Raw genomic sequence first — 26,640 nt, forward strand, 5'->3', positions numbered from 1 at the left:
ATGAGTGGGGCACACACCTTTAAAAAAAAATCCTTAGGCTCCCCTTAGAGTTTTTACTGGGCATGACAAAATTTCTCAAGTTTTCCTCTGACGTTTGGGGTGAGAGCGGGGGTGATTTGTCATCCATTCATTTCATTATTAACAGCCATCAACTGAGAGCTTAACGTGAACCAGGCACTTTGGTGGGCTCTTGGAAGCAAAATGATCATGGTTCCCGTCTCCATAGAACGTATACCCTACTGGGTAAGGGATTTTACTGTTTTACTGAGCATCAGGGAGTGGAGTAGATGTTGTTACAGGAAAACCAGGGTCTTATCCAACTTTGGAGCAAAACCTAGTTCTGATGTAGTAAATTTAGGAAAAGCTTCATCAGGGGAGAAGCGAATGCAGCTGTTCGTGTTCTGGGCAGAAAGAAGAGCTGGTCTCAAAGTGGCAAAAATCAGAGAGGCAAGGGCACTCACCAAATGGTCCACAGTCCTCAGGCACTGACCACACACCAGGCAGGAAGCAGGTGAAGCTTGTTTTCCGCCAGTCCCCATGCCAAAGATGCGGCCACTCCATGACGAGGGGTGCCCTTGATCCACATACGCCTCAAGCTGCCCCAGGCCATCTGGAGCCCTTGGCCGCAGTCTTTTCTGTGTGTTCTCAAGACCATCTCAGTGAAGTTGAAATTTACATGTGAAACCAGACTGCAAAGGGAAAATCGCCCGCTGTCAGAATTACTCTAGGAAACCACTTAGGAGGTCTCTATTTTAAAGATCTCAAAGTCTAATACAGTCAATTTTTCCACCAGGAGTAGGAAACAGAAGTGTTTCTATACAGGCCAGCTAGTTGGCTTGTGAGATTGGAGCCAGATTGTGTAGTGAACAGATCCTGTTCCTTTAAATACCTTCCATTCTGAGAAGCGTCTACACCAGTGAGGCATCTATATCATAAAAGGCTGAAGGAGTGGCAGGTCCCAGTTCCCCTTGGCATACTCACACTTCTTGTTGATTTCTGGCTGAAGGGTTAATACATGGCTTCTGCCTGAAGAAGGCAGCAACCGGAATTCTCTCGTCCCTACCTGGGGACCTGGGCATGATGAAAACAATGGACATAAAATCACCCCAACCTGCATATGTCATTAGCGGACAAGTCAGTTTCCTCTGCCTCCCTATGGGGGTCAGAATGGGTTCAACCTCACATACGACTTTTACTCCAGCATCATGATTCTAAGGAGTATCTCATAACAGACTTCTAAGTGACTGCCAAATATCTACTGTGTGCTTATTATGGCCTGTTTTGGGAAATTATGGCCTGTTTTGGGAATAGGGATAAACTATTAATGAAACATATGTTCTTTCTCCTCCAGTTTAGTGGAAAAGCACAAACTTCACAGGAAATGACAGTATGGCCAATGCAAGCATGGAACTATGGGAACACATGGGTGGCTCTTACCTCGAGTAGTTGGCCAGGCCCAGAAGAGGGGGTGGGGTAGTGTTTTCCGAATGCAAGTAGCAGCATGTATACGCAGCAGAGGTTAGTAGAAGCTTCTCTTTGACAAGAGTGTTGATGATGAAGGGAACTGAAGATGTCCTGTGTGCCCTGAATATCTACTACACTCCCAGGGGCATAAAATGGAGGTATGAGCCACAAAGAAGAATCTGCACCTTTGGTGAGAATTTGCAGAACGGGTTGAGAGCTAGAAGACAGACAGAGAATGTACAACTGTCAGTGGCAAAGTCCCTTGCCAAAGTGATGTAACCAGTGACGTTTGTGTGAAATACCAAACACTTGGAAAGCCTTACCTAAGCCAGTATGTTAAGTGTGTGTGCCGATCAATGACAACGTGCTCAGCATGCATTTGCATGGAACGCTCAAACGAGACCTTCCAAACACTCCTCAACACATTTGAACGCCCCCCAACACCGCATCGGCAGACAGCCCAGCAGTGCTCTCCGTTTGGCAAGGTAGCTGGTTATCGATCGGTAATTTTGTCACCGAGGCACACGGTTTTCAGAAGAAGACAAAACAAAACAAAACAAAAGACCGCAGCAGAATTACTGGAAATTTTAGACAGCCAAAAACACTCATAGGGTCTGCTGTGTCGGAGAAGAGGGCTGAGAATACAGATTTTCCATGTTTCCATTCCATCACTGAGTTTTCACTGTGTTTGCTAATTCTGCGCATCACTGTTGAGGGGTACTGTTAGTTGCATTACCATTATCACAACCGTATTATAGTCGCTGAGAAGACAAACGTATGCAATGCTTCCTAATAAACACCAACTTTTTTCTATCCCCGACATTAGAGACAAAAAGGGAAGGAAGAGATAACACAAAATGAAGGACTCAAATGGTAGTAATTTCATTTTCTAGCTTTCAAGTTATTGAACCATTTCAGAAGACGTCCCCCCGTAAAAAAAAACTTATCAAAATCACATGCCTGCCTGTGGCAAACATACCAATCCATATTTGAACTTCCCGTAGTCACATACTTCTTGAAAAACAGGGAATGTACAATTGTCCTCGCCATCTCACCAAGTCACTTAATGACAAAACCATGGTCAGGTGCCCCGGATGGTTTTGTTTGGTTTTGTTTTTTGCTTTTAATTTTTTTTTTTACACACCCACTAGCAGTGTTTGTTAATTTATTCTTTGTTAATATAAAAATTCTTTGTCAATTTCTAAATGTTCCCTTCAAAATAGTAGATGAAAAATAAGTACTCCTATTTTATTCCAATAGGATGTTTTATTCAAGAACCCATAAACTATAATAAAACAAGGTTACTAGTTGTCTGACCTTGAGAAAATTACTTAGCACCTCTGAACCTCAGCTCCCCCAGCTTTAAAATAGAGAATAGTAGGTACCTAATTGGGTAGTTGTATTAATAAAGACTTTACGTGTAGAACATATCAATTAGCTGCTCTCAACATTATTTGTTATTGATACTAAAATAGCAATTTTGTTGACTTCGGATTTCATGGTCAGTGCTGTTTTTGAATGTGTAATTCGGGGGACAAGGCTCAGGCTTGGACCAGTGAAATCTGCAATTTGATTCCCGAGGGCCCTGTGAAGTGCAAGAAAAGCCACTTAACCTCTCTGAACCAAGCTGTTTCCGATGGGAAATTTGAATTTTAATGTGTACCTTCCCAGATCATTACAAAGATTGAACAAGGTCGTTCTTCTCCGCACATGGTAAACATTCATTGAAGAGTAACTCCTAGTATTAATAATACTGCAATAGCAGTAGCGGAAAAACAAGGAATCGTCTGGGTATAAGCCTTCGAGTAAAATCGCATCATCTTGCACGGTGACGTCTTCTGTTGCCCACCGTGCTGGTTAGCTGCCTCATGTGTTCTATTGAAAAGCACTCCGCTATTTACTAAGTCTTTACATGTTGGCAAATACACTACCTGGAAACCAGCATGTGATTATGAGTAAGGATATTTCAATATCCCCAGATATACGCACAAAACCACTGGGGAAAAACACATACACAAAATATTCTGCAGACACTACATATTTTAAGAACGGGAAATATACAGCAAGAGCCTTTTATCAGCAGAGTAGTGATGAGATCTTTGAAAGCAATCACAACAATAAGAAAAGGACCAATCCTCTTACCCTTCTTCTTCTCTAAATCTGCTGTTTGGTAAATGCAGAATATTAGAAACTCAGTTGTTGTCCCAGGGTGTCACCATTCATACATTCTAAGGTGACTTTTTCCCACTGGTTCTAAACAGTGTGCATCGTGGGGCGGGGGGGGGGGGGGGGGGCGCGGTGGATACTATGGATGGCACCAAGGGTAGAGACCTTGAGATAAGGAAGGTTTCTCAAAGTGGAGGGGATTCTAAAATATCCCTGTCCACGACAAATGATTGCTTTTCACACAGGATGTAGAGAAAACAGGAGGAGCCTTAAAGTGAAGGGCCAATTCTTCAGAAACCAAAGGAACAGGCCTGAGATGTATTTAAAGTAATCAACGGGTTTTATTTCCTGGAACTGAAATAGTTCAGCTCTCAACTTCCAAAGCTACAGTCAACAATTTTTCATCAGAGCCCAAGAGAGAAGGGCAAGGGTGAAAGAGACAACAGACAAGAGAGGCATCCAGAGAGAGTGGAGGAAGAGGCTGGCAGGGGGCACTTAGCCCTCTCTCTTCTCAGGAAGTTACATTTCAGGTCTGGTGACAATGCTGGGGGGTGGGATAGGAGGCAGATTGTGGGATGTGGATGGAAAATGGCACCTGCTGAGGAACACCAAAGCCTTAACTACAAAAAGAAAGTCATCAAACCCCAACGGAAAGGGAACGTCCTAGTCCATCTCAGACCTGGGGTAAACCATGGCAGAGCTGCAAGCTGACTGAAGACGTCGCCAGGGAAGTTCATTTTTGAAAAATAAAAAATAAAATTCTTTGCATTAAAAATTAGGTTTCCTAAACAACGTGCCTTTTGTTTTATGCCTGAGTGATACAGATGACTGTAGGGTGGCCTTGAGGCTGTGGGGAGAGGGAAAAGGGGTGGCCAGGAGTCTCCCCGGAACATTCCAGTAGCCCAGACATCTGAATGGGGATAGATGTTCCTCACTGCTCCCTTCCAAAGAGCTGGGCAAAAGCTGACCCTTCCCACCTCACAAACAACTTGGAAGCTCTCAAATTATTTGGTGAAAAAACGACAAATCCCGGGGTCAGCAAAACGGGAGACTCAGATGGGAGACAGGGCCTCCCACTTTGCGGGAATGCGAGCTGCTGGGTATAACAGGCATGGGGGCAGGGCAGGAGCTCTGGAAGACGGCCACCCACTACCAGCCCAGTTTGAGGACTGCCCCTTCCTAGCCCCTGGAAGTCCCCCTCCGCACCCACCCATGCTCTGTATCCTGCACTCCTTCCCCTCCTACCCCTGATTCCAACGCAGAGGTCCAGAATGCCCCGGGGAGGGAGAGAGGGTGCAAACGGCAGGTCCACGCCCCAACTGAAACCTTAGGAAACAGTTCCAGGCAGGGAGGGGCGCGGTGGGCTCAGCTCAACCCCGGAGGGGGTGGGGGTGGGGGTGGAAGTCCTGGCTCTGATCACAGGGGTGCCGGGGGCCAGGTGGTCTGCCCCTCCAGGTCAACCCCCAGGGCTGGGCGCGGTTGGCGGGGGGGGGGGGGGGGGGGGGGGGAGGGGAAGGGGTTGGACGGAGGAGGAGAGCGGGTGGGGGGTGGGGGAGGCGTCCCAGTTCGTAGGCCGTGGCCAGTTTCCCCAGTTAACAGCCAGGCCGCAGCAGGAACGGGGCGGGGGCTCTTCTCCAAACCGGTGACTACAGGCTCTCGAGCTCTGCGACGCCCGGGGCCTGCGCCTCCGCGGCCGCGGCCTCTCCCGGCTGCTCGGGCCCCTCCGCGGGCGGTGCCTGGGCCGGGCCCGGCTCGGGGGCGGTGGCGCCGCCGATCTCCAGCTCCACGAGGGGCGGCGGCGTGGCTTCCCCGGCGGCCTCGGCCTCCTCCTCCTCCTCCTCCTCCTCCTCCGGCGGCGGCGGCTGCTCCGCTTCCGGCTCGGCCTCCCGGGGCTCGGCCTCTCGGGGACGTTTGGGGGAGCCCTCCGGCAGCTCCCCCGCGCTCCTCTTGGGCGCCCCCTGCTCCGCGGCCTGCTCGGCCTGCGCGTCGCCGCCCGCCTTCCCCTGCGGGTCGCCGCGGCCTGCGGTGGCGTCCGCGCCGATCTCCGGCTGCGGCCCGGGCCAGTCGGCGCCGGCCTGCCCCCGGGCCAGCTGGTAGTCGGCGGCCTGGACGGTGGGGTTGTTCTCGATCTCCCACAGCCCCGCGCTGAAGCCCCTCCTCTTGTTGGGCTTGCCGAACTTCTCCTTGGACTCCTCGTACGGGAACAGGTGCTTGGGGCCCAGGAAGGCCGTCTCGTGGGTGCCGAAGAAGAACACCTGGTACCGGTTAGGCTCGGCCATGTGCTCGATCCTGGCGGGCCAGTGGGCGTAGCCCTTCAGCTTGGCGAACACCAGGTCGCCGCTCTTGTACTTGGGCCGGCAGTAGCGCGACATGGCGGGGGTGCGGACCCGGCCTCGGCAGAGGCCCCGGCGACGCCCCACGACGCGGGCGGGTGGCGGCCGCTGGGCTGGGTGCGCGCGCCCCGCGAGGGCCCCCGCGCGCCCGCCGACGCGCGCAACGCCCCGCGCCCTGAGAAGGTTCTAGCGTGAAGAGTGCATTATCTCCGAGACCCCAGTGTGGGCGCCGTGGTTTCTAGAATGATAGAGCTGACAGGTCGGATGGCCGGGTGGCCCGGGGCCCATTGGTCTGTAGAGCACTTGGGCCATAAAGGTTGCGCGGGTCACGCTGTGTGCCGGAGGAGCCTGGGAAGGGTGACGTGAGGCAGTGTTGGGAGAACGCAGTGACACGATGAGAGCGTGTTCGGGGGGAAACCGGTAACAGGCTAGTGCAAATCGAGGTATCCACGTGGGTCCTGATCTCAGCACAGCAAACTCCACCCTTGTCTCAGGAGCCATTGATGGCGTGGCGGGGTCAGAGGCTTCCCTCCTTCTCTGATTTCGTTGAAGGCTGACACTGGAGCCTCCTCCGGGACTCCAGAGCAGAGTGGAGGTCAGTCAAAGGGACAGAGTCAGCGATAGTGTGAGGATGTCCTGAGTTCACATCTTCTGGAATCCAGTGTTCTGAACCGGTAGTATCCTTGGGAGGGGCGGGGGGGGGGGGGTCACAATATATTAATAGCATCATGATCGTGTCAAACCAGCCATATCAGAGGGGTAGCCTTTGCCCTTTCAGTGATTCTTGCCTATTGTAAGAGATAAGACTTCATGGTTATGATACATCAAATGCTCCCAGAATCTTCCCACAATAGAGGAAAAGTGGGCTGGTTGTGATTAAGAATTAGGTAAAGGTCTGCTCATATCAAATACGCTGTTGGTAACTAGGACTCCCTCTAGGTTAGACAAAAAGAAGAAAAAAAAAAAAAAGCATGATCTCAGCTGAGAGATTATTTTAAGAAGAGACATTTCTCCACATACAAGACTATTCTAAACTGATACTTACAGGAGTTTCCATGTAACCACACTTGTTATAAAACTTTCTACATTTTTTTTTTTTTTTTTTGAGTCCTGCTAGCTAGCTGTGAGCTTGTACTTTGCAACCTAGCCTTATATTTCAGAATAGTACTCTTGGCTATAAGGACAAAAACCTTTCAACATTTATCATGTATTTAACTACACAGATGTTCCTTCCTAGTGAAACCAACAATGGCCAGTGGCGAATTAAAACCATTAACCTGTTTCCGTACAACTCAGATTTCTTTCTGGGTTGCTGGGGCGCATCAGCCATTTTGCCTCTGGGTGGGGGAGACCCACTTTGGGCAAAAGAAGTTACCCTCTCTCAACAAGGGAAAACAAATACGATGCGCTTTGAAATGCTAGACAAGTTCTTTTCGCTTTTCTGTCGAGCCATATTCTTAGAACATTTTTTAGGACATTCTGCTACAAAGACAAATCTGATACATTTCCTCTCTCAACTTCACAGAGAAAGCACTAGAAAACTAGAAATGTTTAGTGGCTGCAAAAGATAATAGGACATCATGGGCATTCGCATAGTAGGAAGGAATGTGATGTTTCTGTAGGCAGAGGTCTTACTATGCACACGTGGCCTTTCTTCTCAACGCTCACTGTGCTTCACTAAAGCACAGATCATGTAGCAAAGTTGGAAAGAAGGAAAAAGTCTGGGGAGACTCAGAGTGAGTGTGATTACGGCCAAATGGGCCATAGTGGTAGAAGCCAAACATCAAAGGTCATTGTCTGGTAGTTGAATCACAGCAGGTAAACACATGTGAAGGTATTATTTGGACGGAGTATTCGAGGGGTAGAGCAAATAACCAAAAACCTATCAAAAACTGAAACAAAATGTAAGGAAATAGAGGCAAGAAAACCTAGTAGAGAAGGATCCATACCTGCAAAGGGTGAAAGAAATTCTATTAGGCACAGACCGTCATTCTCTTCTTGTCACCCCTTACAGGTGACTACGCGGTGTGGTGCTATATAGGGCCAGCATAGAAGATGTTGATCTTTGAGGACTTGAAAATATAATTTAAGAGATAAGTCACCAGAGACTTCCTTACAGAGAAACGCAAGTTAGTCTTCAAATTCTAAGTCCTATGTTCTTTGCATCAACACAAAAGAATTTCAGGAGAAATCAGTGGGTGTGTGGTTATTAGGACAAGCTTATGGGAAGGGGTAGTAGGAGAAACAATAGAGAGAATTCTGGCAATCCTCACTTGTTTACCAGCCTGGTAAGGTGTTTAAAGTAATACTTAAAATTTCTCTCAAGGTTTTTTTTTGTTTTGTTTTTTTTTCAATTTTTTAATGTTTATTTATTTTTGAGAGAGAGAGAGAGTGGGGAGTGGCAGAGAGCTAGGGAGACACAGAATCTGAAGCAGGCTCCAGGCTCCCGGCCGTGGGCACAGACCCCAGTGCGGGGCTCACGGACTGTGAGATCGTGACCTGAGCCGAAGTCGGATGCTTAACCAACTGAGCCACCCAGGCACCCCTCTCAGGATTGTTTTAAATGAGATTATGGGTAGGACAGTCCAGACAATGGCTGTGAGAGGCCACGATATACTGACAAAGTGTGATGGCGTGTTTCATCATGGATAGGATTAGGCTGTTATTATTATTCTATTGTTATTATTATTTTGTTATTAGACTAAATGAGGATAAAGATCTATCGAAAGGAGTAGATTCGTGAATAAGGGTGCCGAAGAATGAAGAGAAGCCCTCTGCCAGCTGGAGTCCATATGACACATGCAATTTCATATCCAATACAACTTCTGCACGAGACAACATAAGAGGTCTTGTTACGTGGAAATGCTATTTTTAAAGCCAGTGTTCTTCAACTGAACGTGATCACCTAACGGTAGCTTACTCCAGAAGTGGGGGAATGGGAGGGAGCTTGGGGAAAAGTGAAATGCATTTAAAGAGTTAAACTGGGACCACTCTCCCAAAGAGTGTGCCTTTTATACCTGCGTTCCCAGCGACGTGATCAAGCGGCAGGATCTTAGCTTCTCTGACCCTTGAAACCAACTTGTTTTTAAGTTATTGTCTTGCAGGCACTTGGTGGCTCAGTAGGTAAAGAGATAATGACTCTTCATTGCTGCTCAGTCATGATCTCACGCTTCCTGAGTCTGAGCTCCACGTGGGGCTCTGTGCTGACAGCAAGGACCCTGCTTGAGATTCTCTCTCTCTCTGCCCCTCCCCTGCTCTCTCTCTCTCTCTCTGTCTCAAAATAAAAAATAAACTTAAGAAAAGGTTATCATCTTTCTTGCTCAAAGCGGAGAGGTGGAGAGGGTAGGAAGTGATGTTCCTGGTGACCTGGTTAGGTGTAGAGGGGGTTGTTATACAAAATACTCCCGAGCAACTACAATGATCAGTTTTCAGGCACTAGATCGCCGTGAGCTCAGCTGTTTCTAGTAGGTCAAGATGTTTGAAAAGTCAAATGTACTAAGAACACCTGTTTGTCAAAAGGACCTAATTTCAGCAGAGACATACCTATCAAAACACCTTCGAGTCCAAAACGTGTGACACTTCTGTTTCCGTCTCGGAAAATTTGGGATAGGATTTAAAAAGCTGCTTGGCAACAACTATGAGACACAGGCAGTAAAACAACATAATTGTACAAGAGACAATAGATACCTAATTGATGTTTTCTTGTTTAATTAGTTTAAAATTCAATTAGTCTGACGTGAACGATGATATAAAATTAATGCAGTTGTTTTCTGAGTGCTTTTGTCTTCGTTAAAAACATTAGCCGCCTCTGGGTTTACCCAACAGAAGCGTTTATATACGGTTGGTATGTGGGGTTAAGGCTTTTCCTTTTAGAATGTTCTAGCAGACATAATCAGACCGAAAAGAAATCCCCTCCCCGACCGTGGGTAGAAAAATCCCCTCTCTGTCCGTTTTAAAAGCCACAGGAAGTTCCCTGCTTCTTTATTTCGTCACCTCTATATTTTATCACTGTCCCCTTAGCATACGCCTTAAAGCCTCACAGCCTTCTGGAATCCAAGAGAGAAGCTGAGGGTGGGAATAAACTGTATCACTGTGGATGCCCCAGAGCTAAAGAACAATTTAAGGAACGACCCAAGGCGCTTATTATTATCAGTTTGAATAGTGAGTCAAATCTTTACCTACCCTTGATGATGGGATTCAGGGACTGGGGACAGAAGGTGCAGGTTTTCAAAGTGGTGTAGGCGTGCTGGCGATGTGGACCTCGTGACCAATCACCAATGTCACGCAAAACTGCTGTTTTCTCCGTCATGGAAAGAACATTGCCACCCTAAAATTAATAAAAGTGGCAGTTACAGATAAGTATAATTCATTATACTGATTTCTTGGAGGCTTGAAACTTTTCCAAACTACTCTTTGGGGAAAAAAAGACATTAAAATGTTTCAATAGTATGAATATTTTTCTAATTTGAATCTTGCATGATAATATTTATTCAAACTCTGTCACATGAAATGGATGAATTGTTGTATCCTTATAATTAGCAAAGTTTACACAAGTAAGTTATCAATGCTGGTGAGTATTCAATAATTGGGGATTAGATGCATATAACAGGGTCTATTTACATAATTACATAATTAGATAGCCATATTCTGTGTCTTTAAGGTTTTTTAAAGTACAATTTAGTGACTTCAAGAATGCTTAAAATGTGAAGTTGAATGAAAAGGGAGAACAAAATATATAATGTAGGCGATTTGTCAGACTATATGAAACCTAGTTCCTTCAATCTAAAATGTGGGTAGCGGCATCTGGGTGGCTCAGCCAGGTAAGTGTCTGACTCTTGATTTCAGCTCAGGTCATGATCTCGCTGTTCATGAGTTTGAGCCCCGCATCAGACCCCACACTGACAGCCAGGAGCCTGTTAGGATTCTCTCTCTCACTCACTCACTCTCTGCTCCTCCCCTGCATGCACTCACTCTCTCTCTCTCTCAAAATAAATAAACTTTAAAACATAAATAAATACAATGTGGATAATCTTAGGACCCATTTGAGAGAGAGAAGGGCTGTTTGAAATGAACAAAACAATTTGTGTCAAACATGTCTGGCATCTAATAAATGTTCAATTACTACTAGTCATTACTATTAAAATAGCGAGTCCTACTGTTTTGTTAAAGTGCAAATCTTTTTATTTTTGTATTACGTGATACTTTTGGAGGAGTTACTGTTGTTTTCTTCCCCACAAATTGTTTCTGGCCCCAAATTTAGCTTCATGCCTTGCCAGTGTTTCTTTCATTATATTATAATTACATATTTCTTCTTACGTTTTGGAGGCGATGTGTTCTTCATGCAATAAAAACACATTTTTGAAAGATCTGAGATCAGCAGAGTCTTGTCTGTAAGCAAATGTGGACATGGGTTTTGCAATTTCAATTCTGCACTTGCCATTATATTAAGGTGTCCCGCAAGCGGTTAAAATAACCAAAGCTTTCAGAAAGCCTTGCTAAAGTTTTTAGGATATAACCTCAGTCTTTGCCTCAATTATCTCTTACTCTTCCTTCCAAAGGTCTCTTAGCTTTCAAAATAATTACCAAAATGCTAAACTTTGAGAATAATTTGTACCGTTTCCATTTAAGGAAATCATCAACAATGTGCATAACAATAAAAGGGAGGGAGTTTTTATTTTTATGATTTTTTAAAGTTTATTTATTTATTTTGAGAGAGAGAGCAAGCAAGCGAGGAAGGGGCAGAGAGAGAGAAGGAAGAGAGCATCCCAAGCAGGCTTCACACTGTCAGCACAGAACCCGACGTGGGCTCCAACTCACGAACCGTGAGATTGTGACCTGAGCCAAAACCAGGAATCAGATGCTCAACCCACTGAACCACCCATTTGCCCCAGGGAGGGGGTTTTTAAACCAAAATGTCTAATTTTGAATTCATGAAAATGGTATTTGAAGAGGAACAATAATTTTGATTGAGTTTTTCATCTTTCATTATTAGCAAATGCCTTACATTTTTCATTTAATTTTGGAGTATAGATACCTGTATTGAGTTGGTATTTATCTTTATCACCAAAGGATTAATGGAAGTGAATGGCTTTGTCTTTTTTAAACATTGAGAAAGAAATATTTTGCCTCCAGAACAATTCAGGTTTTTCTTTTTTTTTTTTTTCAACGTTTATTTATTTTTGGGACAGAGAGAGACAGAGCATGAACGGGGGAGGGGCAGAGAGAGAGGGAGACACAGAATCGGAAACAGGCTCCAGGCTCTGAGCCATCAGCCCAGAGCCTGACGCGGGGCTCGAACTCACAGACCGCAAGATCGTGACCTGGCTGAAGTCGGACGCTTAACCGACTGCGCCACCCAGGCGCCCCAAATTCAGGTTTTTCTAAATGAGGGAACATGTACATTATTTGTTGAAATATATAAATACTCTAGGGAGTTTAGAGATTTCATATAAATTCAAAGACTCGTAAAGCATAGAGTAGAGATCAAGTAACAGAAAATCAGAGCATAGAAATTCAACACTGCATTCAAGGTCAGCGAAATCTCCAACAAGTACTGCTTCTGTCTTTCAGAGAGTTTGTTCATTGTTTAGAAGGAGTTGGTGAGGAAAACACACTTTCAGATGCCTCAGAAAAATATCCCATATGACCCAAATGATAAGCTTTTGAACAAATGGTGTTATCCCTTTTCTCTTTGGTCACTCTTCATGGTGGGACAAATTTTAGACAAAATGTAGCACTTTGGATACTTGTAAAATTGAAATACTTAAATAAGACACTTAGGAATCATCTCATCAGTTTTGCTCTTCAAAATCAGACATAACAAAAGCCCTGCTCGTCAGAGAATAACCATGAGAATATATTCATAAGTAAAATTATGACAGAGCTGCTAATGTTTACCATTTATTGAGCACTTACACACAGTAGAAGCATTTTAGATCTATTTTCTCAATTCTTAAAACACTTTGCTATACTACACTGCCTTTTCCTTTTTCTTTTTTCTTTTCTTTTCTTTTTTTTTTTTTTTTTTTTTTGCCTGCCCACCTATTCATCATGAGCACAATCATTCAAAAAAAAAATCAACCAGAAAATTTGGTGGAGACAAAATGAAGAGTGAAGAATGATGCAGATACTAAGAAAGCAGAAATGTCATAAATAGCGAGTTACTAGAAGGATCACAAAATGAAATGGGGAAAATTAGCAGTCCTTAGAGCAGTTACAGTTGCCGAGATTTTCCCAGTTGCAATTTGAGTTCCATTTCCATGCATCCTTACGTTAAAAATATTGGGTCAGGCGCCTGGCTAGGCTCAGTCGAAAGAGTGTGTGACCCTTGATCTCGGGGTCATGAGTTTGAACCCCACATTGGGTGTAGAGATTACTGAAACAAAACTTTAAAAGAAAATAGTAATCCAAATATGTATCTGCATTTGGAGAGGCAGAAATGAAGGTGCAGATTTAATCCCAAGAGTGAAAGAGCATCTGTTCTTAGAATAATAAATGAGTAAAACATAACTATGCAATCATGTTTGGTTGGAAAATATATATAAAGGTAAAATGATGTGGGTTTTTTTTTTAAGTTTATTTGTTTTAAAAGAGAGAGCACGGGAAGGTCAGAGAGAGAGAGAGAGAGAGAGAGAGAGAGAATCCCAAGCAGGCTCCTCGCTGTCAGCACTGAGCCCACTGGGGGGCCTGAACTCTCAAAGCAGGAGATCATGACCTGAGCGGAAAACAGCAGTTGGACGCTTGACTGACTGAGCTGCCCAGGCGCCCCCTAAAGGTACAAGGATGTTAACTGCACATCGAGTAATGTTACTATGGAGCTGGTATTTCTCCAGTGTGAAATATTACAGACAGAAGGCCTACTTCTCTTTAAAACGGCCAGCCTTTGGGGGTGCCCTGGGCGGCTCAGTCGGTTGAGCCTCTGACTCTTGATTTCAGCTCAGGTCATGATCTCAGGGAAATGGGATCAAGCTCCACCTTGGGCTCTGGTCTGAGCATGGAGGCTGCTTGGGATTCCTCTCTCTATCCTTCTGCCCCTCTCCCCCACTTGCTCTCTCTCTCTCTAATTAAAAAAAATGGCCAGCCTTTTTTTTTCTGTCAGAATGTTTATAACAATAAACTGCAACCACATAACAATGTTTTGTTTTGTTTTTGACATTTTCATATATATATATGAAATATATATGCTCATATATATATGCTCGTATATATATGCTCATATATATATATGCTCAGTATATATGCTCATATATATATACACACATATATATACATATATACATATATATACATATACATATATACATATATATACATATATATACATATATACATATGTATATATGAGCATATACATATATATATATGTATATGAGCATATATACTGAGACTTTTACCAGCTACCATCTTGTTTGATGATGGCTGACTGTGCTTTTTTCTCTTGTAGTAATAGCAAAGTCAATAACATTTTATTTTTTTTTAAGTATATTTATTTTGAGAGAGAGAGAGAGAGAGCGCGCGCACCAGTGGGGGAAGGGCAGAGAGAGAGAGAGAGAGAGAGAGAGAACCCCAAGCAGGCTCCACACTGGCAGGGCAGAGCGCGACACAGGGCCCCAACTTACAAACCATGAGATCATGACCTCAGCCAAAATCAAGAGTTGGAGGATTAACCGACTCAGCCACCCATGTACCCCAAAGTCAGTAACATTTTTACTGAACAGATAAATCTAAAATGTTTAGGGGCGCCTGGGTGGCTCAGTCAGTTAAGCATCTGACCTCTCTGCACTGAGCATGGAACCTGCTTAAGACACTCTCTCCCTCTCCTTCTGCCCCTGTCCCCCGCTTGTGCTCTCTCTCTCTCTCTCTCTTTCTAAAATAGAAATAAATAAATAAATAAAAACAATACCAGCTGGGTTTGTTTCTGCTTTGTGCATGTTCAGGATCTATTGTTAATCGTATACATAGTCTTTATTTTTATATTGTTTGGCTTTTTATTAGAACACTATTGCCCTTTGAAGGCTTTTGCCTGAAATTTCACTTTGCTTGGATTCAGTACAAAAAAGCAGCAGCTTTTTTGATTAGCATTTGAGTCATAGTTCTTTAATATTAACTTTTATATGCCCTTTTGTTTAGTTATACCCTTGAAACCAGTCTCTGGATAGATTGCATTCAGTCTAATATTTTATTAAGAGGATTTAATCTTTTTAACATTTTGTGATGAATTCTATGTCTACCAACCAGTTTTGTGTTTTTGATTTACTATGACTTTGTTGTTGTTGTTGTTATTGTTTTCTCCCTGTTTTTCTACTTTTCTCTAGACTGACAGTGGTAATCTCTAATAATTATCATATCATCACTACTACTGTTTTCCCTTTTGCTAGTTCCCTTTGCTGGTTTGGTAACTCTCTTCCTTCAGCAATTCTTATTTAGCATACATAACTCTATAAATTTTCTAACCAAATCCAAAGACTTTATAACACGTGTCAAAGACCCCTAACACTCACCTTTGTAATTGTCCATAATTTTACATTTTTAGAATTTCATAATATTTTCACAAATAGTTTTCACATTTATTTACATATTTTGTTATTGATTTCTTCTACACCTTTTCTTTACTTTCAATAAATGAAATACGTCACTTGGTAATTGTTTTAATGAGTGTGTACAGTTGCAAATTCTCCTAGCCTGATGTACTTCAAAATATGTTTATGATAACCTCACTATTAAATAGTTTATTAGCTGTGTATATGATTTATAATAAAACTATATTCCTTTGGGGCACCTGGGTGGCTCAGTTGGTTAAGCATCTGACTTCAGCTCAGGTCACGATCTCACAGTTCGTGGGTTTGAGCCCTGCGTCGGGCTCTGTGCTGACAGCTGGGAGCCCGGAGCCTGCTTTGGATCCTGGGTGTCCCTTTCTCTCTGCCCCTCCCCTGCTCATGCTCTTTCTCTCTCTCCAAAGTTAATTAATCAATTAACTTTTAAAAAACCGTATTCCTTCAAGAATGTGAAGAAGGCATTACTTCTGTTATTGCTGCTGACAAGCCAGCCACCAGGGCAAAGGGCATTTCTTGTCAGACATCAGGTCTTCTTTTCCAACTATCAAGTCTTTGTCCTTGAGATACCACAATTTCACTAAGACGTCTATGGGATTATTTTTACTCGTTATGAGGGATACTTGAAGACTTTTACTCTGAACTCATGTCTGTCCTCAACTCTAGACAATTCCTATGTTTTTATTTGAATTTTTTTCATGTTTATTTATTTTTGAGAGAGACAGAACACGAGCAGGGTAGGGGCAGAGCAAAGGAGACACAGAATCCGAAGCAGTTTCCGGGCTCCGAGCTGTCAGCACACAGCCCAATGCAAGGCTCGAACCCATGAACTGTGAGATCATGACCTGAGCTGAAGTCGGAGGCTTAACCGACTGAGCCACCCAGGCACCCCCCCCCTCCCCTGTTTTTAAATAAAGCTTCTCAGATATTTCCTCAGATCTCTTTTGGAACACTTGTATATATACATTACATCATCTCGATCTATAGCCATGTCTCTTATACGTGTTTGGAATCTCTGTTGTGCTACATTCTGCAAAATTTCTTAAAACCATAGTCCCATGTATTAATTCTTTGTGTCTGATTTCAATTATCAGTTATCCCAATTTGTTTCGTTTCAGCAACAATGGTTTTCACTTTACGAATTTCTAGTTTTTTCTATCTACCCTTCGTTATTTTATCTGTTTTGGTTTCCTACTTTCTCATTTTCTTCATGGAGTTAATCATTTCTCTGTCCCTTCATAGATTCTAAACACGCTTCTTTTAAAACCATACCAATTTTAAAACCACTATGGAGATTTTTCTCTTGTCGTCACTTAATCTGTCATGATTTCATTTCCTGCTGCCAAGCGGTGGCTGGCCCCAGGTTGTCCGGCTGTAGGGCCATCTGCTTCTTTGTGCCTCTCAAAGAGGCAACATTATAAATGGCGCATCCCCACAAATTAGTCAATCAGGCTTTTTCAGCTGCCTATTCAGTGTCTGGAAGCTCCACGCTGGCCGGGCAGTGAGACCAGCTCTGTGTCTCCTGAATTTGAGGCCCCTATTTCCTACTACCCCCCCGGATCCAGACATGCAGTCTCCTCTGCGTGCTTCCGGTCAGTGATCCCAACCCTTCTGTAGTGTCAGTGCCTCTACCTTTCTGCATGCCATATTCCATTTTCTAGCCTATCGATACATTTAGCACTTTGAAGTTACTTAATTGTATCTTTTATATTTTATCTGCTATTTGCCATATGTTGGATCAAAAAGAGAAAGTCTCAAAGCATGAATTTATAGCATCTTAATTAGGTGTCAGGAAGTTATAAAATGCCATGCATACCCTTCCCTTAGTAATTTGAAAGTTAATGGAGGAGAAAAAATTCTATGCATGAAATATTTAGAGAATACAAAACAGATTCTAATAATAAAAAAAACTTGTACCCATTTATACAAAAATAATCAGGGAAGACTTTATGGATGTGGCAGGAGTTGAGATTTTTCTTAAAGAATGAGCAAGATTTGGATGGATGGACATGAAATATATGAATTTTAACCTCTTTACAGATTTACTTCATTATATGGCTTGAAGAGACAGTTTATGTACTTCCTTTAGTGGTTTTGAAGGACACAAAGACAGTGTGTTAAAACTGTACAGCTCCGGGTACACAATCAAGTGGGAGTATTGAGAGAAAACAATTTTATGGGGATCCTAGCAATTTCATGTAAAAAGTCATCCTAGGAATCATTCAATTTTGGAGAAACGGATGCAAGGGGAGAAAATGTGTGCATGTATCTATCTATGTCTGCTGAGAAATATTAAGGCTGCAACTACTATGCTATTGCAGGGACATGAATATTCTTCCAGGAAATTATTAGCAACAACTAATTGGACCGGTATTGACTAATTTCCCGGAGAAATCCAGTATCTAAAGCTAACTGTCTCTTATTTCCCTCTGTACCCAAGTTTTCAGCTTTAAGCTACTTCATAAACTTCTCCTCTGCTCAGAAAAGTCTAAAAATAATTGCACTGCATAATGTTCTAATGTCCTTCTGATGGTCGCTCTTCGGGGTTCATCACACATGCCAAGAGCCCTTCAGTGGATAGTAAAAAGAGGCAGGACATTTACAAATAGGCTCACAGTTTATTTAATGCCTCTGTTTAAGTCTCTCTTATTCAGACTCTGCCTAAGTCCACTGAGCCATTTTAGAGAAATAGTAGATATAATTGGCCTTGTGCCTTGTTAGTTCTGATGATTAGCCTGACTCAGATTAACACCATTCCCAGTGGAAAAAAAAAATGTAGCTCTTCTTGTGCATAAAGAAGAGGGCAGGCTTCAGCCACAGGCTTTGGCAAGTTCTACACATAGAAGACCATATAGTTTCAAAGTAGGTGATGGAAATCAGGAGACAGAAAGATTAACCCTCAAGACATGTCTGTTTTAACTCAGCCTGATTTCCATTTACTGCAACCCTGACATTGGAATAAACCTGTTGAATATATTTTCAAAATGCGACCAAGTGGTAAAACATGATACCTCCATTTAAAGTTTTTTTAATTGAATGCACCTGGTGCTGTTCTCTTCCAATTTACGTTAATGCCACACACAGGCAAGCAGGACCTAATTACCAATTAAGCAATAAAGCTGTTTATAAGGCCAAATGTTCTCTGGGTCCAGTCAATGAATTATATGTGTGTGTGTGTGTGTGTGTGTGTGAGTGTGTGCATACATATACATATATGTGTGTGTGTGTGTGTGTGTTTATATATATACGGGTGTGTGTGTGTGTGTGTATAACTATAGTTATACACACACACACACACACACACACACACACACACACACATCTGTAGACACTCCATACTTCTTAACCTTTGTTACAATTGTCAACTTGTCTGGTTTTATAGAGATGTCTTGTGGGAAATGATTTGATCCTTGTAAGTGATGAAAGGGATTCCCTAATTGTATAAAGTCCTGGTCATTTCAAGTCTAAAACTGAGAATCTTTAAAATGCATGAAAAATAGTTTTGTCTTGTTTTCTCAAATGGTCATTGAGGGAGTCCTCTGATTCTGTATGTGGCTGTTTATGATCTCAAACATTGCTCTGGCACTGACCCCGATCCCCTGACTAAAGCTTTCTCCAGAGAGCTGGTATAAAAGCTCAGGGTTAGGAAATAGAAGGGCAACTTTGTGTCCTTGTACTTGACATTGTTATTGTCAAAACTAAGGCAACCGCAAGCCTGGCCATTCACTGCTCTCTATACACTATTTTTTTTTTTAAGTTTACTTATTTATTTTGAGAGAGAGAGCAAGAGTGGAGGGGGTGCAGAGGAAGAGGGAGAGAGAGACTCCCAAGCAGGCCCTGTGCTGACATATCAGCACAGAGCCTGATACGGGGCTTGTCTCATGAACTTTGAGATCATGACCTGAACTGAAATCAAGAGTCAGACGCTTCACCAACTGAGCCACCCAGGCGCCCCTTACTATATCCTATTGATGCAGGAACACTGAAAAGAGAGATCTGAGAATTTTCATGATTTGCTTCAGTTTAGGAACTTTGCCCCTAGAACCTGAACCTGGTTGTAGGATACAGGCTGATTGTAATTCAGTTCAGTTTTACAAAAATGTACTGAGTACCTGCAGGCAATGGGAACGCAGGGGTGAACTAGACTACATCCCTGTCTTCTGTGAGCTTACAGACCAAAATGTTTTATGTCACCTTTTCCCTTACTTGTCATTGCCATGCTTACCACCATGGTGACAGATCACTCCTGGACTTAACCATCAGTAGACAATAGGTCCAGATTGGCTGCACAGTTTTAGTTGTGTGTGTGTGTGTGTGTGTGTGTGTGTGTGTGTGTGTGTGTGTGCATGCCTGTAAGAGAGAGACAGAGACAGAGGAACTGCAGGCGAGGAGAGTTGAGATAGTCCTGCCCCTTCGTCAATAGCATCACAGCTATCAGTCTGTCCAAGGGCAACCTAATCCTGGCCTCTTCGTCCGCCTTGATCCTAGCTCTCATCCTCTCCCCTCATACATGCACATTCCAGAGGGAAGGCCATAGGGGGTTTTGCCTGTGTTGGTGTTCCCAATTACACTAATGCAGTCCATGAATCTCATTCCATGTTGTTCCACTAAATATGTCTTCAGGATCTGTCCAAGTTGTTTTATATTGTACTGTTGGGGTTTGCAACTGATATGCGTTATTGTGCACCACTGACTATAACCACCTTTTACTTCTTAATTCCTCTACTGGCAAATGCTTGGATTACCTCCAATTTCCCTCTCTCTCTCGCGCTCTCTGTTACATGCACACACACACACACACACACACACACACACGGGCCCCAATGAAAGTCCTCATTCCTATTTACCTACTACGGGAGAATTTCTTTAGGACACAAAAACTATTCAAGGTATCATAATCAGAGAGCAATTTAATCTAGGAACAAAGAGCTTAAAAATCACTGGAAGGGCCAGTGGAATGAGGACAAGTGAGAGCCCTCCTGAGATTCAGGGACTCAGAGAGCCTGAGCACTGCGGCTCCCCACCCCCAACACTGAAGTGGGTGATTCCCAGCAAGATGTCCAGAGGCCTCTGTACAATGTCACTGTCCCAGACCCAAGCATTTGCTGGCCACCAGAGCAACATGCACCTCCCCCGCCCAGGCCACATGCAGGTGTCTCCTGCAATCCTGGACTGCAGGGATTGTTGGAAAGTAGGCCCCAGGTTTCCAGGCCTTTCTCTCTAGGGAGGAGCACATAGGAAACATCCCCTCCGTGTTACACTCTCCCTAACTTTATCTTGCTAACCTTCTATGGATTTTTTTTTTTACTGTACTCTTTTTAGTTTACACGAGTTCTCACAAATTCTGACTTTTTTTATATAGTGTTTGGTTCTTTTTTTTTTTTCTCATGGGTGTGATATATTCTCTTTCTTCTCTAGAGATACTAATAATCATTCTTCTGAAATTTTCTTTTCTGTACTGTGTTGATTGCAAGCATATCTCTTTTTCTTTTTCTTTTTAACGTTTATTTATTTTTGAGACAGAGAGAGACAGAGCATGAACGGGGGAGGGGCAGAGAGAGAGGGAGACACAGAATCGGAAACAGGCTCCAGGCTCTGAGCCATCAGCCCAGAGCCCGACGCGGGGCTCGAACTCACGGACCGCGAGATCGTGACCTGAGCTGAAGTCGGACGCTTAACCGACTGCGCCACCCAGGCGCCCCTCTTTTTCTTTTTCTTTCCATCTCTTGGTTTCATGTGAACGTCTTTCCCTTATGTATCTTGTGGTGATGTCTGTCCATTCTTGTTTAAGAATGAGGCACTCAAGGGGCGCCTGGGTGGCTCAGTCGGTTAAGCATGTGACTTTGACTCAGATCATGATCTCACGGTTCATGGGTTCAAGCCCTGCATCAGGCTCTGTGCTGACAGCTCGGAGCCTGGAGCCTGCTTTGGATTCTGTGTGTCTCTCTCTGCCCCTCCCCTGCTGGTGCTCTGTCTCTGTATCTCAAAAATAAATACACATTTACAAAAATTAAGCAAAAAAAAAAAAAAAAAATGAGGCACTCACGTGACACTTAAGTAGGAATGCGGCTTGTTCTGTGAAGGTCTCCAGTGCTGGGTGACCCTGATGAGTAGGACATATCATTGGAGGATGCCTAAATAGCATTGTCTGTTGGTCTCCTCTCTTGAACTGGTTGGTTTTCCAGAAAGGAGATCTCCCACCTGAAAGGGAGAAGGTGAAGCTATGGGGTTTGGAAGTGGTCTGACCTACTGGGGCTGAGGGGGCTTAGTGGAGGCAATGAGCCCAGGAACAGGGCTAGAGTTCAGTTTGTAGGTACTGCTCTAGTCCTCGTTCAGAAAGATGACTCATGGGGGCGCCTGGGTGGCTCAGTCAGTTAAGCATCGCACTCTTGATATCGGTTCAGGTCATGATCTCATGGTTTGTGGGTTGGAACCCCAAGTCCGGCTCTGTGCTCACAGTGTGGAGCCTGCTTGGGATTCTGTCTCTCTCCCTCTTGCTCTCTTTCAAAAATAAATAACAGTCAAAAAAAAAAAAAAAAAAAAAAGATGACTCACAACCTCACTTCTGCCTTTGCCTGGGTCTGTTGTACCCAAACCCAGAGTCTACCCGGACCAATGTCCACATGGCCACTTCTAGTCTTCTGCTGGAGTAGAGGAAGCCTGTCACTCGCCCCCTGAGTCTGGGCAGATGATCTTGGAGTCCAAATGCCTCTCCTTAAACCTTCATCTTTCCTCCTGGCTGTGGCCCCACCTGATTCCCACATTCAGCAGTGAGAGATACCTCTGGTTCCGGGGCATGTCCTGGATTCTCACATGGGGTCAACATGTCCCTTCTTGTTTGGCCCTGCCCTGCCCTCCTCCTCTTCTGCAGGCTTCCCCACACCCTCCGTTCCATAAACGAGCGACCACATGCCTATATTTCCCAAGTTCCTAAAATATGTTCTTTTCTGATGTTGTCTCATCCCCGTTCCTCTTTTTCCTTGAAAATGTGTGCTTCCTTTGTCTTTCTCTTCTGTATCATTTTAGTATTGTTTGGAGGAGGGAACAGAGATAAATATTAAGTTCGGCTTCTGCCACGCTGGTAGGTAATCAGTAAAAATGTTCAATGGGAGCCTTCTGAATGGAAGCATTCTTATATTTTAAAACAACAAACTTGAGGAGTTAAAATGCATGCATACCAGGGAACATAATCCATGGTGTTGTGATAGTGCTCATGGTGACTGATGGCAGCTACACCGGGGGTAAGCCCAGCATGATGCACAGATTTCATCACGTCACCATGTTGTACTCCTGAAACTAATATAACAAGGGTGTCAACTATACTGCAATTTAAAAAAAATGCATGAGTACTGACCTCTGTCTGGATCTCCATCCATGCTTCCATATTCCATTTTTCATGAGTTCTGTAGTTATAATCTGTTTTTTGATGATTTTATCCTTCAATGCAATAAAACATCAATACTATTTTCAGCCTCTGTGAGTCAAATATATTGAAATATGCCCCAACAGCTGGGGCTAATTATCTTCAAGTGTGTATATTGTTTATGAAGAAATACGTGCTGGAGTGAGCTTCTGACTTATCCAGCTTACGCTCCCTTAAATATCTTAAAAATGGTTACGAACTGGATCAGAAGTCTGTTATGAATCAAAAGTCTGCCTTTGTCAAACCTGTGTGCTAAAATCTCACCAATACTCTGGGCGAATTTCAATTTGACACCCAGAGGATTCTTATTTCATCCAAATATTGTTCACACTTCCCAAAGTGAATTTCACATACTTCCCTTCTGAAGTTGCCACTGAATATATTATTTTGATTCGCGTTGCCAGGAAGTACCTAAACATGTGTCCTCCTTGATCGGTGGCTTACGTTCTTCGTGAAATTCTATCGATCACGGGCTGCTCTGGTACGTGCAGGAAAGTGTAGGAGTTCTAGATCTTGCTGTGTTTTTTGTGCTCGAAACTACTCTTGGTCTCAGATCTTCTCATCTGTATAAGAAAGGGCAGGGCTAAATCAGTGATTCTCTAAGTACAGCAAAATCAGTGACAAGACAATGTGGGCATGTCTGTCCATACAGTTGTGAGTGTGGTTTTGAGAGTCAGGCACACCTGGCTTGAAATCCCAGCTGTCCTGCTTACTTGTTTTGTGACCTATTATTTGGTTTTTCTGAGGATAACATATCCTTATCTGTAAAATTGAGGCAATAATAAAAATTCTCACTTACATGCTTTTATGTGAGCGTGCAAAAATTAAATGTCATACAGTTTGTAAGGTGTTTAACATTAGCAACGACAATAAAACCAACATTACTGTGGCATCGAAACGTTGCACTGGCTGTGGATAAAAACCAAATCATCATTTATTCACCTATTCAACATTTATTAAGCACCTCCCTAATCGCCAGATGTTGTTCTGAGCGCTGATGTTATAAAATGTCCCCACCTATGGAGCTGACTTATATTTTAGTGAGAAACACAAGAAAAATATGATAAAACAGGATATAATGGAATATCAGCCACACGCAATAAAAAAAGGCCTCGAAGTAAAATAAAGTCGGGTGAAGGAATACAGAGTGATCTGGCATCGTGTGTGTTCTTTTATGCAGGGAATCAGGGAAGGCTTCTCTGAGGAGGCAACTTTTGGGTAGGGACTGGAGTAGAGTAGGCAGATACCTAAGGGAAGAGCTTCCGGGCAGCAGGACCAGGGTGTGCAAGGATCCTGCGTGTAAGCAAACTTGTTGCATTAGAAGAACAAGACAAGGAGGTGACATGACTGCAGACAGGGAGGGCAACTATAGACATAAAGGTGGAGATGGGGACAGAAGCCTGATGGGTAAGACGTTGAAGAACATGTCAGAGACTTTGGATGTTACTGTAAGTATGATTAGAAACCACACCTGGAGTATCATGATCAAGGAATTAACATGACTTAAGTCTCCCGTACACGTGGGTTTGAATCCCTCCTGGGAAAGATGCTGAAACCCCCTGGCTTGTTTCTCCACTTGTTCTTGGAAGGGCTCAAAGAGACAATGCATGTGAAAGCAACAAACACAGGGTTTGGCATAAAGTTACCCGCTCAATATCCTTAAACATTAGAGATTCTTCCTCTTCACCTAGAAGTCTGGGACAAGAATGGATCAGTTTGAGCCAGTGTTTTCTTTCCCACTGGTTAATCCCACCTCTTGATATGATTTCCAGTTTAGCCACTCCTTTCTCCTATAATAATACATTAATTAAGAGGAATTAGCTATACTGTCAATGAATAACAGGACTCACTGGTTACTAGTTGGTGATACTTTGAGCAAACGAGGAATATGAGTTGCATTGTGACTGACAGGGTGGTAAGGGGGAGTGTATCTCATGGGACACACTGCATGACCCACACAAGGCAGCATGATCTTGGGACATAGGGCAGGAAAGAGGAAGTTAGATTATAGCAGCCTGGGGGGAGAAGGAGCACAGATGAATAAAATGTTGTCCTCAGACAGCCCTGCAGTCCAGGCTGGAATTCATTTTCTTTCTCCAAGCTTGAGAAGTACATATCACATGAAGCCACACAGAGAGTAACAGACGCGCTCATGCAGGAGGTCGAGATCTTAGAGCCAAGTGCTTCTCAGGTTCAAGGCTTGACACCGGAGGCTTTCCTGGACTAAGCGTTTCATTTTGGAAAGAACATTTTCCATTTGATCTTTGCTTCTTATTGGGTCCTCCTTAATTTCATCTTTTATTAGAATATTTGTATTGGGCCATTGCCTTTCAGTGACTCAGCTAAGTGGATATTCAGGGCTGTGGATTTCTTTTCTATCTAAAGCAATCAACTGTGCAGATCTAAGAGTAGAAGATTTCCAAAAAAATATATACTTTCCTGACACTGATTCAAAGAAAGCTTGCCCACCTTGGACATCATCTCGCTTGACTATTATACAACATTTTAAGTGTTGTTGGGGAAAAAAAAGTTTTCTAACATAATTGTACCTGAAATGCTAGTGAAGCCTGAAGCAAATTTTAATTATAATAATGTTCTCTAGGTCTGCTCCATATAGAAATTCATCTTACATTTTGCATGACGTGATTTAGCACCTTGATAGCAGATGTAGTACGTGTATTGAAGTTGCCATATAGACTGAAACTCACCCTTGGATCTCCAGGTTTCCAAAGCTGAAAATGAAGGGAACATGAGTCCAGACTCATTTCCAACTCTTGTCTTCATCTAACTGGAAGGACAGGGATGTTTCCACACTGGCCTCAGGAGAGACTCACGACTTTTCCCAAAGTATAGCTCCCAACAACCCTACAGTAGTCCAGTGGGTGTAAGAGCTGTGACGTAATAAAAAGTTGGTGTTCTGCACCGTTCCAATCAAAGTGCTAAGTGACAATGCGTGAGAGTCTAGAAGATGATTCCTTTTGAATCATATGAGCGGATTCCCCCAATCTCTTCTCTTTGCTATCTTCTCATAAAGAATTCAATGTTCGCTACGTATGCCTATAAATTTGTGGGCAGTTGCTAGTTCTTTTTATAATTCCAGCTGCTTCTAGTTCTTCTCAGGTAGGTGGGAAATACATTATAAATAAATGAGAAAATAGTTTTCATTGGGTAACATATGCCTCAATCTTTCTTGCTTCTTACTATTGACTGAATTATATTTCCACTCATTCTTTCTTTCTCTGTTCTGATTTAAAGCTAATTGCACTAACTCTCCTCTGGATTCTGTATTTCTTCCTACCTTCTCAATGGACTTGCCTCATCCATGACTCTCTCCTCTTCGAATTTTTCAACCTTCATTAGATCCTCCCACTCCAAGCTCTGATGAAAGATCTTTCCTATTAGAGCTGTGATTTGCTCAGTCCTCCCTCCCCATCAAGCGCACCCTTTCCATCCTTTCCCATCACTGCTCGGAGTCATTACTTCCCCATTATCTCTTGCTCCTCTGCTCACCTCTTTCTTTAAAACCTCCTTTTTAAAAATTACTTTCTAACTTCCATGTCCAGTGACTTCTCCTCATTCCTGACCACACATTACATTTCTTCTGAATTTTAAAGTGTTGCCCACTCACTCCTTCTCAAAAGTCATACCAACCTTCATTCCCTTGCCACAGTCCTTTAAAAATGTAAATATTTGGGGCACCTGG

The 26,640-nt window shown here is 43.3% G+C and overlaps 1 protein-coding gene and 1 long non-coding RNA gene across 2 annotated transcripts; one reads left to right on the forward strand and one right to left on the reverse strand.

The window, feature by feature from the left end:
* Positions 1-1,466: 1,466 nt before the first annotated feature.
* LOC123607959 lies at positions 1,467-20,749 on the forward strand. Its single transcript, XR_006717005.1, has 3 exons — positions 1,467-1,572; positions 8,455-8,457; positions 20,739-20,749. It is a non-coding gene; the product is annotated as an uncharacterized LOC123607959 (long non-coding RNA).
* Positions 3,948-6,101, reverse strand: HDGFL1 (HDGF like 1). The gene has a single exon (XM_045497234.1). The coding sequence runs from the start codon at positions 6,000-6,002 to the stop codon at positions 5,277-5,279; it is 726 nt and encodes a 241-aa protein (XP_045353190.1). The 5' UTR covers positions 6,003-6,101; the 3' UTR covers positions 3,948-5,276.
* Positions 20,750-26,640: the final 5,891 nt, after the last annotated feature.

Source organism: Leopardus geoffroyi, chromosome B2 (genome assembly GCF_018350155.1).
Source record: "Leopardus geoffroyi isolate Oge1 chromosome B2, O.geoffroyi_Oge1_pat1.0, whole genome shotgun sequence".
NCBI classification, from domain to species: domain Eukaryota; kingdom Metazoa; phylum Chordata; class Mammalia; order Carnivora; family Felidae; genus Leopardus; species Leopardus geoffroyi.